This window comes from Erpetoichthys calabaricus, chromosome 1 (assembly GCF_900747795.2).
Source record: "Erpetoichthys calabaricus chromosome 1, fErpCal1.3, whole genome shotgun sequence".
Taxonomy (NCBI): Eukaryota; Metazoa; Chordata; class Cladistia; order Polypteriformes; family Polypteridae; genus Erpetoichthys; species Erpetoichthys calabaricus.
In genome coordinates, this window is record NC_041394.2 from 231,309,496 (window position 1) to 231,328,170 (window position 18,675).

Here is an 18,675-nt window from a genome sequence, read left to right on the forward strand (position 1 = left end):
ATTTATTTCATAGGTGCTATTAAACATAACTAGCCAAACAGGTTTCTAGTCTGAATATCACATACACCATGGAAAACAGAAAAAGTTGCAAGTTCCTTCACGTAAAATTTTTTGGGGTGCGTTCGTTCTTTGCTTTTATTTCCTCATGCTTGTCAAATGAAATTAATAAATCATAGAAGTATAAAAGACCACTTCCAACTGCTCCACCACTTTTGCCTCATCAGTGGTGTTGAAGGTTCTGACACTATGAGGTGTGTACAGGCACTCCTCCTCCTACTTGGAGTTTTTCTGATCCCAGGTAAAATATTTTAAACATCATTAAACCATAATATATCTATCTCTCAGTCATTGAACAATGGGTGTAATAGTTGTAGACTTCAAGGTCGTACACCTCTGTATTGGTTTGCATTTTTTAAAATATTTTAGATTATGATTTTATGTTGTATGTGTAAATACATTTCTATCTATCTATCTGTCTATTGAGAATTTACAGAATTTGGTGTACATTCAAAATTCTAAATTATTTCTGAATTTTTACACTTTTTGTTTCTTATTTCTCATACAAATGCATATACATTTTCTACAATTTCAGTGGAGTAATTATAACATAACAGAATCTTTTCCAGTTTGTGTAAAAATGTAGGACATAATGTTTAAAAGTTATAGTAACATGTAGAATTAATATGTGCACAATCTATTTAACATTCTCCCCGTTATGGTCTAGCAGCTGTCCAGGGCTGCTTTTTGCCTTTTTTTCTCCTCTTTAGCCAGGATAGGCTCTAGTCTAATGCTGAATTATACATGTTACGTTATTTAACATGTTACTGTTCTGAGGTTTTCAAGTAGATCACTGCTAACCTTCCAGACTGCTGAGGATTATTCTGATTCATACAGAGAGTTATGTGTTAATTACCAATTCCTTCAATTCTTCTTCTAATCCAGGTACTCTAGAAACAAATGTTCTGCATTGTTAGCACAATTCTTTTAATTTGATAATTGTTCAGGTATATCATGAGGAAATAGAATTCATTTTTTGAGCCTTTGTATTGCTCTTAAAGGCTCACTATTTGAATTAGACAAGTCATATTCCATTGGCACTTATGCAATTTAATTTCTGCCTGAGGCTCCTTGCTGTTACTATCTCCGCAATGTCACATATAACGGCCCATATTCACCTTTTGTAAAAAGCTCCTGATTATCCTGCAATCCTTGCTTCTTTGCAAACATAGCAAATCTGACATTGGTAGTTGTTGATTCCTTTTACTTTTCTTTGCAGTCTAAGAATTGTTCATAATACGGTACTCTTTTTCTCTGTGTCATTTAAATCAATCCAATAACATTGAAAACTGGCCTGTAATTGACACCTATATTACAAAAACACTACTGTATGTAAGAATACGTCTTCGTGAAAGGAACTCTTTGCTGATTTTCTTTTCACTGAATGTGTTTGAATTTCCCCTTCAAAATGAGTGTCTTTCAGCTCACACTGACAGTCTACACATCTTTGTTAACTGACCTGCTTTTCTGCACATCAGACATGTAGTGTTTTTTGCAGGACGTGTTTCTATATAAAACTGACTCTTTCCACTCCATCCACAGTTCTGTGCATTTTCCCTCTAACAGCTTCTTTGACTCCTGCACACTTAGATGCGTAGACATGACTATCTTTTGTGTTGGCAGCAGTTCAGTTTTTTTGACTAACTTGCTTCTTACATGAACACCTTATCTTTCCTTCCATTAGTTAAGTCTATTGTCTGTCACCATGCAATGGGACTTTCAACTTGCTTTAGTTGTTTTACAAGTCAAACAGCAGCTATGCTGTTTTTATACAGCTCCAAATAAGTCTGGGTAGCTCAATGCTGCTACTGCCTGCCACCTTTAGAGACAGGGAGATGTGCATGCCACACTCTCTTTGTGTTTATGTGGAGTTTTTTCTGGATGCTTAATTAAAGACCTATGAGTTAGGTTAATTGGTAATTCTAAACGAACCCAACATGAATGAGTTTGTACATCAGTGTATCTTGTGATGGCCTGTTTCACATTGGTTCCTGCCTTTTTTTCAATGCTGCTTGGAAAGCCTGTATACTTTTTGCTAAAAATTGTATTTTTGGACTTCGAGGCAACCAAGGCATAATCTCTTTTTATACGGTATTCTTCAGCCATTTCTCCATATGTCTTTCAGTGCCGAGGAAAATAACTTTCATGAAGTATTTTTACCATTTGTATAAAGCAGTCATTCAGGTTGATTGGCAGTTCCTCATTTGTATCCCAGTCTTAACATACATTACAAACATTAGGTTTAATTTGTTTTCTAAAGCTTAAACAAAAGTGTCGTCATCTATAATATCTCACTTTACAACTTGTTGACATTAATATAAATTTGGCACTTCTCTTTCTCCAAGCCAACTACGTATCCAGCTTGCTAAAACCAAACAAATCCCTAGAACAGAGGTGGGCAAAGTCAGTCCTGGAGGGTCCGCAGTGGCCGCGGGTTTTTGTTCCAGCCCAGTTGCTTAATTAGAAAACAATCCTTGCCAGTAATTACATTTAATGGCTTGTTAGTGCTTTAACTCTGCTATGTCAAGTCATTCTCATATGCTGGATTTTTTTTTCCATTCTAAGGATATCATCCAAATACTTTGAAGTGTAAAACGGAGGGGTAATTCTCAATCCTTCACTTTTTTCTCTTCTCTTTCCTTCCAAGTATTTAATTAAACCAAATAGTGCAGGATAAATACACACAGGCATAAAGGGTAACAAGCAAAATGGATAACTGCTGGTTTCTTTTGTCATTTGCATCTTATTGCTAACAAGGAGCAATTAAAAACCAAGAATGCAGCTGTTTAAGACTTAAATAAGCAATAAGGGTTCATAATCTTAACGAGGGAGACAACTAAAATGAAGCAGAAGTGTTTCTAGAGCAATAAGTGCTTCTTATTAAGCAATTGGGTTGGAACAAAAACCTGAAGCCACTGCGGCCCTCCAGGAATGACTTTGCCCACCCCTGCCCTAGAACATTAAGTTATTGTCAGTTTTGTTTACTTCTGAAAATGTAATGAAAATTCTTGGCAAAAGAAGTAACATTCAATTAAAACATATTACACTCAGCAAGTGTTTTCACAAATAACCAAAGTTGACTGCTGATGAGCCATCCAAGTAACGTAACAAACCTAAAAGCCACTTGATCCAGCTTAGTGTTCTGGGAGGGCAAGATAGCACTGGGACAGAAGTATGATGTGGTGTGATGAGACTAAATCAGAATTTTTTGTCTTTAACACTAAAGGGTATGTGTAGCATGAAATCTAACAATGCACATCAGTCGAGTAACACCATCTCCACGGCAGAATGTGACTGTAGCAGCAGCATCTTGTGAGGATGCTTTTCAGCAACAGGGTGTGGTAATCTGGTCAGGATTAATTTGAACGTGAATGCTGCACAACAGAGATATTTAAACTGCTCCCCTCTGCTAGAAAACTTAAACTGGGGTGGAAGTTTGGCTTTTAACATGATAATAACCCGAAACACTCTGCCAGAGAAAGAATCAAGTGGATTAAAATTAGAAACAATGAAGTGGATCAAACTGGACAAGTAGCCCAGTCACAGTCCTGGCTCTAACCCCTTTAAACCTGTGGTGAGTACCTAAAACTTTCTGTCAACTGCTTCTCCCCAATTAACCTGATAGATTGTACAATTTTGTAAGAAAGAATCTTACTCTGTTATGTTTTGTAAAATTAGTAGAGACTTATCCAAAACATTTAGTTGATGGCTGAACCAAGCACTGAATGAGCTGATGAATACTAAAAATTTCCATTTTTTGGAATTAAACTTTTTTAATAGGTTATAATTTTCTTCCTTCTTTGACCAGTACTGTGAAAATGTGAGTTTAATGTGCCAACAAAATTTCCCAATAAAACTGATCAAAAAGGGTTGGGGGTTGAATACTCTTTCAAGGCACTATATACAGTATATGATGACAATTTCATAGGAATATTTCTCTTTTATACAATTCAAACTCATAACGCATATTTAAATTGGTGCCCTTCCTGTTGTTCACACATGTTGATGCAATGGTTTAAACTAAGATTCACACGTTCTAAAGTCTTTGATGTAATATACACCCCTAACAGATGGGACCTTGGTCACTGTTCCAGTCACACACACAAGCAGAAAATGTGAGGTTACTTTGCTAATTACACTTTATGTTGGAAGAAATACATACAGGGATCAGTACTTTAGATTGACATTTGAATCACATCCAAAAGGAGTTGCCATTTTAATTCTCATCTCGTAGTATGGATTAATTTTCATGTTTCCTATGGGTGGTGCAATGGCACAGTGAATACTATTTACTGTATATACTATATAGATATAGTCTCACCTTGGGGTGTCTTCTTTATGAATTTAGCCTGTTCTTTCTGGGTTCATGCAATATAAATCCAGCATATTGTAATCTGTTCACTTAGCCAATAAAAGGTGTCATTTTGCTTGAATTCTCATTGCAGTTACAGCTACTACAGTCCAAGACATGGTAAAGCAAAATTGGTCCAATGGAAATCCTGTATCTAAGTTATTTGGATTTGATAAGATATTGTTCTTTTGATATTTTTATATATGTTCAAAATATAAGCAAACTTTTTTTTTTCTTTAAACTAGGTATCAGTTCTCAGGGTGACAAAAGCAGTGATGGTAAGTTCCTAAGAAATGTACACATTTTTTCATTCTTAGAATTATTATTTTATCCCAAGTCATTTTGTTGTTATAAATGATTAAAACAAATGTACTGAATACATAAACCATACATATAATAATTTATAAAGCATAAATCTTCTCTGGCCAACGTACAAGCTTGCATATAGTTATAAAATGATTAATATTTTCTTACCACTTATTTAAAAAAAACCAAATAATTAACAGATGTGGCCTAGAACAAATCTAAAACCCCATAAAAAGTAATCTCAAAAAGCAGAAAAAAACAGAGCTGAACAAACTACTTCAAAAATACTGTATTTCATGAAAGGAAGTACTGTCAAAGATTAAGCAAAGAGCATACTGTGGTGATAATGGAATTTATTGGTCAACAATATCACAATTACTGCTTTTATATACATTTAATTCTTTCCATATGAGAATGTCTCCACAAATCTCTGCTGGATAGCCTATTGTCATCAAAAAAGGGTGACACCATGACCTGGTAAAGTATCAAATAAAAGTGTGTGCTCCCAATAAGAAACAGTACAATTTTCAGACCAACAATCAAATTATTACAGTTTCTTCATAACTATCTGAACCCGAAGGCCAAATAATCATCAAAGGGCCAATCATTGTCACCTTACATTCACAGCACACACATTATAACCTGACTCATGTCCTGTCCAATACAACCCTTAAATCTTAAAGAACTAATTTTTCCAAATGTCTTTGTTAAGGTGTATCAGTACTTTGTCATCTCAGTGCACTTCAGAAGACGTCACCCACCTGAAGCTAAGTATGTTCAGGCCCAGCCAGTACTTGGATGGGAGGCCATCTAGGAAAAAGCAGGGGTTGCTGCTGGAAGAGGTGTTGGTGAGGTCAGCAGGGGGAAGTTAGCCTGTTGTCTGAATGTGGGTCACAATGCCTCAGTGCAGTAATGGTGACATTGTGCCATAAAAATGGTGCTGTCCTTAAGATAAGACATAAAAGTGAGGTCCTGACTCTCTGTGGTCATAAAAGATCCCTGGGCATCCTTGGTAAAGAGTAGGTTGTATCCTGATGTCCAGGCTAAATAGCCCACTTCAGCCTAGTCATTCTGGCCCTCTAATCATCCCGTGCCTCTAATAGGCTATCTCCTTCTCACCACTTCAGCACCTAACAACTAATGTGTTGTGGGCATACTTGAGCAAAAATGGCTGTCGTCACATCATCCAGGTGGGTGCTACATATTAGTGGTGATTGAAGTGGCTTCCCACTCACTATGAAAAGAGGTTTAAGTAGTGAGATAAAGCATAAATATAAATGTAAAGAATTATTATTATTATTTCAGGCCAGCCAACTGGGATTCCAGGCACACTTTTCAAAAGTCTTAGAATTTCTGCTTCATTTGTTTTTGACATCATATTGCTTTTAGCTAAATACAGAAATAAGAAAGGCAGCTGAATACAATAAAATGAAATTTTCCTATTTAAAGCTATACAACAACAATTTTTCAGGTTTTGATTATTATAATTGGTCCAAATTAATCCAAATGTTAATGTATTTATTTAGCTGAAAAAGGTTTCTTTTTAGCATTGTAAATGACTTTCTATTCAAACAGGTGAAAACAAAAAAAAAACAGCCTTTCCAGTTATTTGAGCTGTGACTTGCCATGTTACACTGAAAGTGAGCAACGCAGGAAGTGTCAACGTTATATTATTCTTACCATTTCTGAAGTTCTTTTTCATTCTCTAGACACTATTTTAACCTGTCATGTTCTTGTTTTAGCTGTTTATTTCTCTTCAAATTGGCTTCTTGTAATATTTTGTCACATCTTTTAACTTCATCTCACCTCTGGGCTCACTTGGTCCCACTAAGATTAGAGCTGCTTGCAATAAACCCTATATTAACAGTAATTTAAATATTTTAAATAAAACATTTGCCAAATTCCACATTAAATTATCACACTGGGCATTATGGCGGCATAGTGGTCAATGTGCAAATCCAGATTCCCAGGTTTCAACTCTGTGCCATACCCCTGAGTGTGAGATTTCCCTGTGTTTAGATGTAGTTTTCACTGGGTGATCCACCTTTTCTTTCACAACCCCAAACATGGAGTTTTAGGTTGGTTGGTGTTACTAAATTAACTTTGTGTAATTGTGTATGTTTTAATAAGTGGGCTCGATTCTGACCATTTTGGTGCTCTATTAACTCTTTGAGGGCTGAATATTTTTTCCAAAAAAACGATGGTTTCACACAGAAATCAACATAAAACGTCTGTTGCTGCACGCTGTGGCTGCCAGTTTGCCAAGAATGAGCGGCAGGCTTGCTGCCGGGCTGTCTTTGCGCAGCTGGGGCGGCAGCAGCAGCGGTGGCAGTCACGGTCGCAGTGCATTACATTCTGATTGTTAAGTGGCAGTCCTCCCTGGCGAACATTGTCAGAACCACAACTAGCTGGGGACCAATCAGCTGAAGTTGGAACCTCACCTTCGATTTCAGTCACTTGTATCAAAATCAGAGTCTGACAAGTCATAGTCCAGTTCAGAGATAACAGGCAAGATGTCGTCCATGGAGTATTTTGCTTTTCGCATTTGCTTTGATCTCTCGCCAGATGTCAGTGCCATTTTTGCCATTGTGTGCGCCTTGCTACTCACGTTAGCACAGGGAATCTCGGTCAAACCAATGAAGCTAACTTTCCTTCTTGCAATAAGAGTCCAACGTAACAGTTGGTTTTGTCACAGTTTACAGTTCATTATCATTGTCAACTCCTCCTTTTGACAAAAGTCGACATCAGCCCTGAAAGAGTTAAGCTGTTCCATGGCTCCATTAATTGGGTTCTCAGCCGTCTTTGGAATGGAAATATTTGCAGGACCTGGCAAACCTGCTGCTGAAGGCTTCAGTCATTTTGTAACTGATTGGATGTACTGTCAGTGTTGACCTAACGGTGCTGCTTTTCTGGGAGTTCTGCACACAAATGGTGCATGTGTACAGTTTATGTAGTTTACTGCAGGCTGCAACAAAGGCTTTGATTTTTTTTTTTTTATGAAATGTGCATACTGAACCCAGGGTTAACAGACGTGAATGGAGTAAGTGGTCATGTGCTAAGAAAAAAGAAATGCCAGCCAATCCATAAGGATATAGTTCTCTGCAGTTACACTGGGACAATTCAGAGTGACAGACTAAACTAACACATACATCCCAGAACACAATTTGAACCCAGTTCTCGGATATTCTAATTAAAGTGGACTGGTAAAAGAAATTTAGCCAGTAGTGAGCCTAAATAGTATTATTCTTTAGATAAAAATGTTCTGTTGTATATTTAGTTTAATATGTGTATGTGAAAATTAAATATTCTACTTTATCTAAAACAGTGCAATGGAATTGTTTTATGTATCCCATAGGAAATGATTATTTATTTTGAAAGTTAATTATTTTTTCTGCTCACCAGCCATTTCAATATTAAATACAGTGTATGATCTGTCGCTATATTGTATTTTTATACAGTTATTTTTTATCAAGATTAGGAATGAAAAGACATGCAGATTCTATTTAAACTGTTGAATATTCTACCTTGAGGTAGTAAAAGCTACAATATGACTAATGATTTCCAGGTTTATGTTGTCAAATACAATGATTGTAATAAATTGTGTTTTGTGTCTAGGTCAATCCACCACTGCAGATGGTTTAACCTTTGGTAAGTGTTTTATTTATCTTAATATAGTACTTTGTGAGTGCAATCTCTTAAATACAAAGGGTTTAAAAAGAAAAGTGCTTATGATTCAGGAAAAACAGGAAAGCAATATTAAACAAGAGAACAACATTGAGGAGGGACAGTGGTGCTGTTTGCTGTCATCCTCTGGCCATGAGAATGAAGTGTACAAAAAGGTTAAACATGATTAAAGTTACAGAAAATTATAAAGTATCTGTAAAAAAAAACAACAAAACAAAATTTGTATAGATGTATAAGAAGAAAGCTGAACATGGCTCAGTTCACACCAGATGATCTAAGCTCTTTATACATGTCTAAGTCTTTTAGGATTGGTTAAATAGCATAAACATTAGTGTGACTTATAGGTGGGTGTTTTTGACATTTCGTTTGTCTTGCTAAATAGCATTGCTTACACAGTATCCAGTAACTTTCAGGGACTGTCTGCCTAAGTAAAATTGACCTAAATATCTAGTTTTGTAAAGAACTATATATAACAGTAGATGATTTCACCAGTCACCAGCCAAAAGAAGCTCTAAACATTGACTGTGGAATGCAACTGCAGTGAGGATACAGAGAGAGTGCTGCAAGACTCTGTGCTACAGTGGACAGCAACAGTAGCTGCATTTGGTAATGTTATCAAGATGATTCAAAGTTGATTCATTCGTTCAAAGTTGATATAAAGTTGTTATGAATCAACCTGCACTGAAATCAAATCGTAAAATTAGAATCGTCTGAAAATTCTGAACTTGAAAAAATATGTATCAACAAGAAATAGTAAAAGGTTGCTAATTAGTTTTACTCACAGAAAAACACCATCCCAAGTTGTTCTCTTTCTTTAATGATAGGGAGTAAAAGAATTTGGTAATTGGTTTGTGTTGATTTGCTCTGTTTTTTCATTTCTTCAGTATTTTTGCTTTAATAAAAATGTAGTGAAGTGTAATCAGTTCAGTTCTGGTTTATTGTCATGTGTACAGAGTACAAAGAAAGTCTTATTTGCATGCTTAACTTACACACTTTCCACATTGCCACTATCCTGTAGTGCGAAATTCACTTTGTAGGTTATCTAAAATATAGAAACATGATGAAAAGATGTCTTGGTATAGGTATCAGGTTCAGCCTGGTTCTATGGGTCATGGCTCCTTTGCCAAGGTAACATTAAAGAAACACAGATAAATGAAAATGTTTAACCACAATATTAATTAAGCATGCAAACAAAACAAGTTTACATTTTTATGCAAATAATATGTTTTCTGATTTTAGATGAGTGCAGTGCATATGGAACTGGGTCCTTTAAAACCTACCAAGAAACTCTCCATTACTTGCAGTCAACTTGTGAGTTAGTGCTGAGCCGCTTCAACTCTCCTCAAAGCAGTGCTGAGTTTGACATTAATATCCAACGAGATCTCAATGGTTACTTTACCGTAGTAAAGATCACTGTGGACAAGCTTGACACCGTTATTGAAAATGGTGTAATATCAGTTGATGGACAAAGGTACTATTAATGTTCTTAAAAATATTTTACAATTTGTATGTTTTATGTCACATTAGATTCAATAATAATGCAAAAAGCATAGGACTGTAAGAATAATTTAAGAATAAGTTATTGTAGTAAAACATGAACTAGTCATGTGATAGCTGTATCAATAAGGTCCTGTCCATATGGGCGTTCAGATCTTGGTTAAATAAATGCGCTCTGAGCGATCTAGGCGTTTAAGTTGAATTTTCCGGAGCCGCTTAATTGACTTCAATATAACATTACATTTGCGATCGTTTGCCTCTGGTAAACGCCAACCTGCAGCCCAGATTGTAGTTTTGTGGGTTTTCGTGTGGGGAGCAGTTATCAGGCAGCTCAGAGTATTTTTCATTAGATTCACAAAATATCAATCAGTTGGATTTATTAGACCTGAGCCTTGACCTCCTTGTGTTAAAAATCCTCCTGATACTGCAATGTAGGCAGAGAAAACATTGCCACTGTTACTGGGTTCACCCTCTGACTGCACAGCATGTGTGTAATCTGTGAAGAAATAAGAAAAAGAAAAGCTGATAAAATACCATATTACACACTGGTCAACCAATATGCGAGTCAGTGTTAGCCCTGAAGAGCGGCAACTTGTCACCTTGAAGTAAACAAATATATAACAGTACTCATGTATGCGCTCCCCCACTGGCATTAATAATCCATAGTAGCTTAAGTTACATCATTAGCACAAACCTACAAACTGTTTCAAATCCTCCATAAATTATATTATTTTGATGATAACATGTGTAAATGTGTGTGTGTATGTGTGTATATATATATATATTGTGAATGCTGGCCCGGACACAGACAGGCAGACATTTGTAAATCACCCAACACATGTTTATTATACATAATTATTTACAGTAATAAGTGCTCATAAACCCCAAAAGTCCCAAAAGTCCTGGCCACACAGTCCAATGCCTTATCTTCTTCAGGCCGCCTCCTTGCCTCCTCCAGAGACCTCATCCTCTCCCACCCGATTCCAGCCCTGAATGAAGGGAGGCAGCCCCTTTTATTGTCCCCCGGACGTGCTCCAGGTGTGTTCCGGCAATCTTCCACCGACACGCCCCAGTGTGGCAGAAGTGCCAGCTGCATCCCCGGAAGCACTCCGGGTGTCCCTGCTCTTCTTCCCTCCAGCACTTCCGGGTGTGGCGGAAATGCTGAGGTCCAGGGCTCCAAAGACATAGGGGTGCCCCCTGGCGGTGACCACGGGCCCCTACAGGGTTGAGCTTCAAAGCTCTGTACCCGTGGCCCCCAAAGGTACCAGGGCGGTTGCCCCCACATGGTCTGGGAAAGGCATAAACCCTCCTCTAGTCCTCCTGGGCGTCCTAGCCGGCTCGCCCCCCCAGCCACCTCCGACATTATATTGTGGAAGATGACCTGGACACAGACAGGCAGACACGTTGAAGTCACCCAACACACATTGAGGGCGCTAGGACCCAGGGCACACATCAGCCCACGTCCTGCCTGCCCTCTCACTCTCTCTCCCCTCACTGAATGTGCAGCACCCGCTGCCTGGTCCTTTGTTGGAGACCCCCCCTACTTGGTTCCGATCATTTACGTCATGGGCCTTTTCGGTGGGATCTCCCTAATGCTTTACGGGGTCGGTTCTACTCACCGTGTCCGCCGTACCGCTCCGGCCGAGGGATTCAGCGTCATCCCATTCTGTTGATGCACACAGCGCCTGCACTGATGTGATTGTCTACCCCTCCAGCTTCTGCAACTCCGCATGGAGGGCACATAGCACCTGAGACAGCGACTCTGTGGGCTGAAGGCAGACCTCCAGCTGACACAGAGCTGCAGGCAAGCACAGAAAGTCAGCCGGTGATTGACTTAGATAGATAGATAGATACTTTATTAATCCCAATGGACTTACCTGGCTTTCAGTCACATCCTCTGGCTGCTTCCTGTGGGGCCATTCCTCCGGCCCAATCGGGTCCTTCCCCAGCCCGAGATGGACAATCCTTGGTCCCGCCTCCATCCAATCATTGGCGGGGTCACAAGACACACCTTCCAATCCCGTGCCTGTTTTGGGGAGGGACTTCTGGTCCGAGGCCATCTTGTCTCCCTTCTTCTGGGTGCGGCGACGGTCTTTCGAGCTACAGCAGCTCCTTCTCCGCAGCTCACGCAGCTACCGCCGCGCTGCCGAAGCCCCGCAGACCAGCACGCGTCTGCCACAGACGCAGATCCAGGCAGTCCCTGCCTGCAAAACACAAAACACACGCGGCCCCCCAGGGCCGGTTGCTGGCGAGCAGGGAACTTGCCTTCCACGTCCCGTCTGTCCAAGAAGATGTCCTCGGCATGGCCTCACTAGATGCAATGCTGTCCCGGGTGCCTTCAGCAATGTCCACTGCAGTCCTGCACCACTCATTGTCATTCACCGGCACCAGGGGGAAATGGCTCTTCTGTGGACTGGTGGCGGTCCGTGGGGTGAGTCTCACGTGCTGGGCTGTGTGCTCGCTGCTCCCACGGCATGTGTGAGGGTGCACCTGCTGTGCCATCCACAAAATTATTTTTTAATAGGGGTTCCCACCTTGGAACAGGCAGATAGCCCCACGTTGGGTGCCATTGTGGAAGATGACCTGGACACAGACAGGTGGACACGTTCAAGTCACCCAACACACATTTATTTACAAAGTCCATTATATACAAAGTGACACACAACCCAATACTTCCCCCAATGTCCAGGCCTCTTTCTCCAAATGCCTCACTTTCTTCAGGCCACCTTCTTGCCTCTCCAAGACCTTGTCTTTCTCCTCACCCGACTCCAGCCCCCGAACGGAGGGAGGCGGCCCCTTTTATAATCACTCGGATGTGCTCCAGGTGCTTCCCAACAATCTTCCACCGGCACTCCCCAGTGTGGTGGAAGTGCCGGTTGCACACCTGGAAGCACTCCGGGTGTCCTCGATCCTCTTTCCCCCAGCACTTCCGGTTTTGGCGGAAGTGCTGTGGTCCAGGGCTCCAAAGGCATGGTTCCCATAGCTACCAGGGCGGTTGCCCCCACATGGTCTGGGGGAGGCGTAAGTCCTCCTACGGTCCTCCGGGGCGTCCAGGCCGGGTCTCGCCCCCAGCCACCTGTCACTTTATATATATATATATATATATATATATATACTGTATATATAAATATATATACTGTATATATATATATATATATATATATATATATATAGTCACTGAATTTGTGGAGTTTGCATGCTCTGTACTTGCCTAGGTTTTTCTTCAGCTGCTCCAATATTCCTCTAACTGTTAAACATATGTGCAATTTATATTTCCTGGCAACTCAGCATTGGTCCTGTTTTTGTATTTGAGAGACTATGCCTTACAATTGGCTGATGACTTGCCCTAGGTTGGCTCCCATCTAGTGTCCAATGCTTCAGGATAAGCAGTGACTCCAAAACTGGATTAAATGGATTTCATACTATTCTTTGTTTTGCAATGTGTCATATCTGTGGCTCTTATCTGGGTGTTCTGATATTTCTTCTACATACCTGAAAATATGTAAATCAGATTAAGTGGTGGTTCTAAAAGCACATTACAGTTACGAGTGTGAGTGTACCAGTAAGTGGTCCCAGTTATGGACTAGTATCCTGTCCAGGGCTATTTTCCAGTATTGCCAGATTCCTGCCCTGAATTGGAATAAATGGGTTTAAGAAAGTTATGTTATGTTACACAGTTAAAAATTTGTTTTTACTTTGCAGCATTTCTCTTCCTTATGACCAGAAAACCATTAATATACATAATTATGGCATTTACAAAAAACTGGAGAGCAGGAGACATTTTCTGAAAGTGTATTGGGAAACCCAAGGAAGCACCATAGTTAAAGTCTGGGTAAGATGTAATTCTCCCCTTTTTTCATTTTATGCCAATAAAGGACATGCTCTAAGAGCAGGTTCTGGATCCTATTGAAGGTAAGAGGAAAACCAAGCATACTGTATGTTGGCTGTAAGATACAATTGCTAGTTATACCAAAGGAAAAAGAACACTGCTTCAGAAGCCTTTGTAGAACTTTTTTATTAGTTACAGACTAGAGAAATGATTAATCTTTTGGTGATCACAAATGTTTGATCCATTAAATGTCTAAAAGTGCAGTGTATTCAGAAACGGCCAGAGGCTAAGTATCATGATAACTTATGGACATTTAAGACAATTTCTCATCCCATATGCAGTTTGGATATGAATCATAAATGATCCATGGAGCAAGGATCTAATGTCATTTCCTTACCGGTGCTCGTTGATATATTGTATACACATTATCCTTTTTTTGGAAGGATAATAACCATGACAAGTATATTTTATGATTTGTCTTTTAAAAGTAATCAGTTGTGAGTTGCTTATTTATTTTGTTTTGTTGTAGCAACTGTGCATTCAAGTTGCTACTTTGCTTGTCTTTGGCAATGACATTATGTTGATGACAGTGAGAATTTTAAAATGTCTTGTGATTACAAGGGCTAGCAAATCTGCAAAGGAGTGTTGCACTACACTCCAACAACAACAACATTTATTTATATAGGACATTTTCATACATATAATGTAGCTCAAAGTGCTTTACATGATGAAGAAAAAAGAGAGAAAAAAGACAAAGTAAGAATTAAAATAAGACAACACTAGTTAACACAGAATAAGAGTAAGGTCCGATGGCCTGGGAGGACAGAAAAAAAATAAATAAAACTCCAGACGGCTGGAGAAAAAAAATAAAATCTGCAGGGGTTCGAAACCATGAGACCGCCCAGCCACCTCTGGGCAACTCCCTGTACATTATGAGCCCAGAAAAAAACAAAATAAAATATTCAGCTTACCTAGGAGTTATGATGATTTTGCTGGTATTCACCTTTTAGTTGGTGATACATTTTGCAAGCCATTATGCCCCAGTGCCCTCAAATTCAATACTATATCTCTACCTTGTCAAATTATTAGCTTTTTTGTCAGCCTGAGAGCCTTTCTAAGGTCATTTTGAGTTTTTTGTATCGCTAGAATAGATTGCTTTATTGTGAACACCATTTTTAATCACAGGCTTTTGATTTGGTTATGATTCTCTTAGTAGAAACACAGCTGTGTTCATTGTATTAATTATTGTAATGGTCTTATTAGGAGCAATGGACAAGGTTTTGAGTATTCTCTTCAGCTCTTTTACAGTCACATCTGACCAGCATTGTGTTGACCAACAATGTGACTAGTGTTTTATTACAGGCTATATGCAATCAACCCTTTTTTCTATAAGGAAATTTAACAAAAGGAGTATGTTCACTCAGACTAAAGAATGTATATACCAAAGAGTGTACTGGTCGTTCATGGCAGAACAGCAGTAATTCAGAATCCTATTTCTTTTGGTATGAAAGCAGATAAAATAGTTTAACACTTTTTTTTATTACAGTGGTTGAAACAGTACCATGTTTTGAAGGTAACCTCTAAGTGCTTGTTCACAGACAACATAGTAAAAATTAATTTGGGGTACTTCAAAATAGACCTGTGGCTTCCTACATGATCAACTATGAACTTATCCTGTTGACATGCTGCATCAGAAACGCTTGGTTTTGTTGCTGTGAAATACAACTCAAAGAAATGTGTCTTGTTGAGAATAAATCTGCAAATCATTTTCCACAGAACACACTCGGTTCCAGAGACTCTGGGGGCCCTAGGCAAAAAACTCTATTGGTCGCACCTGAGTCTTGAGATAGCAGAATTTATTAGTGAAGTTTAAATTAATAAGATCAAACAGATAATTTAATAAACACAAATGCTTTATTTTATTTTCGTATATAAGTAAAACACTACAATAATGTATAGAAAAACAATAATAATAGAATAAAGTAAATTTAAAAATCTATATTAGTGAAAAGCTAAAAAAATGCAAATACAGTAAGAGTGACATGGACATGGTAATAAAAAATAAGTCCAAACTACATATCATAATATTTAAAAAAATAAAGAAAAAGTGCACATAATTAAGTTTTAAAAAAAGGCTCATGAAGGCATTACATTAACAGTAAAATTGCTGCTTGCAGGCTTTGGTTACAGCAAATGTAGCCACTACATCTTCCAGGTTTTAAGACCTTCACACACTGCTCTCTGTTGAAATTAGAGCCAGGGCTGAAAGCCTCTCCTGGCACATAACAGATAACAAGTAAGATTTAATCAACTTTAAATATGAAAAACTTCTCTCTCCAGAGGATACGGTGATAGGAAGGATTGCTGACGGACTACATTTTGACTTCTTACACCCCCTGCCTCACTGTCATTCTCTCTCCTTGTGTCTGAATTGGTGCTGCTGATTTTGGCCACGTGTTATTACAACTGGGAATGGAGTGATTGAATGAAGCCAAATCAGAAATGGCTGAATTGTCTGAACAAACCGGGTCAATTCAATTTTTGCTTTTAGATATGGAAATCTTCTTAATGATTTATGAAATCAGCTCTGATTATACTTAATACAATTAAAAAAGTAACATTCGTCATAAACACTCCTGCAATGGAGGCTGGAGCCCCCCTTACGTAGGTTTCTGATTATGTCATGGAAGTGTGTCAATGCTGTACTTCAAGGGGAGGTTCCTGCAATGACCTATTCACATGGATACATTCAGGGGTCCCTATTGCTACACCTCCGCCACCGACTACTAGGTAGACATTTTACATGCTGTCTGAGCCTCAGCCTTAGGAACATATCCCTGCTCACTGACATTTTTGGAAATTTTTAAAAAATTATTTTATTATAAAGTCACAGACTGGGTCTTTCATCAGCATTTTTGGTGGCTGCATCTGTACACTGTAGTGTGCTTGAATTTGGTTGTTTAGTAGGATAACAAATCAGCCTAAATGAGAGAGAATTACATGTGTAAGGATATCCTTGATTTACTCACTTTTGGATTGCAGGTGTATGTCTTTTTCTTATACTGAAACAGAGAATACACAAACTGTACATTGGCATTTTTGTGAAGTGGATACCATTATCTAAATCACAAATGTGAAGGATAATTGCTAAAATGTTGATAAAATCAAAATAACAGCAGTTCAATTTATTTTCTCAAATTCAAACATTGAGTCTGTGGAGACTGATCCTGTATAATTATGCTTAAATGGAAAACTATATGTATGGCTATTTTATTCAGGATGCTGCATATTTATTAATTAATAATTTTAGAATAACTGATGTGATGGTTTGTTTTTAAAAGCAATTATATTTTTAACAAACTAAATTACACATTAACTGGCATTGGTAATTTATAATTGCTTTTTACTATTGAGGGTTTTTGATCCAGACCATAGTGCACTTTTAATTTAGAACATTTTTATATATAAAAAAGCTTTACTTAATACTCTTGGAAAAATAATAGTTGCTCATGTTTATAAGGATGGCTACAGGTGAAAGTAAAGAACTAACAGATTAACACTCATAACAATATAACACATAAAGTATCAGACATGTACACTTCCAGAGAGAATAAATTCTTGTGAGAGAAGATTTCTTTAGTTTAGTGCATTAAAATACTTGTGTTGATGCAAAACCATATGCAAAATTAGAAAGTAGGTTGGTGCTGCTGTGCAGTATGTTTTTCAAATACGAATATATATACCGTATATTTATTGTATGTTTACAGATTTAAAATTGCTTAATTTCTTAAAACAGAAAATAACCCTGCAACTACAATGATTGCACAGGCATCATTCAGCTTAAAATCATATCTTTTACATCTTAAAATGAACGAGTGCATTATATTTTACTTTTCAGTTTTTTAACATGGATACATTTCTATATTTTAGTAAGGTTGTTCTAATAATGAAGGGGACTGGGGCATTTACAATATTTACAGCTCTTGCTCTTTTATCTTGAAAGTTTTAAAAGAGACACACAAAATGTAACTGGAATTCATACCTTTATATATGCAATTTAAAGTATTAAAATGTCTTCCTTTTTTTCACTCATTCTTCCTTTCAGGTTCAGCTACGTTCTGATTACCGTGGGAAAACAGCAGGATTGTGTGGAAACTACCAAACAGATGGTAAGTATATTAAAAAATGTTTTTTGATGATATGTATACTTTTAATTTACTTAGCATCTGCAAGATAAACACAGATAATTAATATTAGAAATCAAAGATTTAATTTTGAATTTTTTTTAGCAATAGAGAATGGCAAGTGTACAAATATAACAAGATAACTTTGTGAATCTTACAATTTGACAGATCTAACAAAAGTATCTCTGTATGTTTTACTTCAGACAGTAATCTTGGAGCGTTGTTACAGCAGAGTAAAGTTCCTGGTAACAGTGAATGTCAAACATTACCTGAACCATCAAACTGTCAAGAAACCAAAATGGTGAGATTAATTCACTAAATAAGTATGTGTTTTTCAAGCACAACTTTTATTCTGACTAGTTCTGCCAAATTCTAAACATTTTTACTATATGCTGTGACTTTGGATACACTTTTTATTATTTGTGATGCTAGAATAAGCCCAAATCCTAGAAATGTGAAAATCACATCTGAGGTCCATTTATGAAATATGTTTTTTTATGTAATATAGTATATATTATTTAGTATTACTGTCAACTAATAAAATCAAAATGTATTTTTTTATATTCTCTGCTTTGTTTATGTTATTTACAGATGTTTACCCTAAGGAATGTTTTGCAGATAAAATATTACACTTTGCAAGCAATCATGCCTTATCACATAAATAGAGCTGCATTTAGACAACCATTCAGAAGAGTTCACACCCTTTGCTATCTTTTCCAACTGTTCACATTAAATGGCTACCCAAAGACATTCATGAAACAATGCTT

The 18,675-nt window shown here is 37.8% G+C and overlaps 1 protein-coding gene across 1 annotated transcript in view; it reads left to right on the forward strand.

Annotated features, from left to right (window-relative positions):
* Positions 1 to 227: 227 nt before the first annotated feature.
* Positions 228 to 18,675, forward strand: part of LOC127526207 (mucin-19-like) — a 62,599-nt gene continuing 44,151 nt past the window's right edge. The window contains exons 1-6 of the mRNA XM_051921023.1: positions 228 to 298; positions 8,330 to 8,362; positions 9,638 to 9,869; positions 13,598 to 13,727; positions 17,830 to 17,893; positions 18,112 to 18,209. Coding sequence (XP_051776983.1) covers positions 247 to 298; positions 8,330 to 8,362; positions 9,638 to 9,869; positions 13,598 to 13,727; positions 17,830 to 17,893; positions 18,112 to 18,209 — 609 coding nt within the window. The 5' untranslated portion in view covers positions 228 to 246. The remainder of the gene's footprint in view (positions 299 to 8,329; positions 8,363 to 9,637; positions 9,870 to 13,597; positions 13,728 to 17,829; positions 17,894 to 18,111; positions 18,210 to 18,675) is intronic.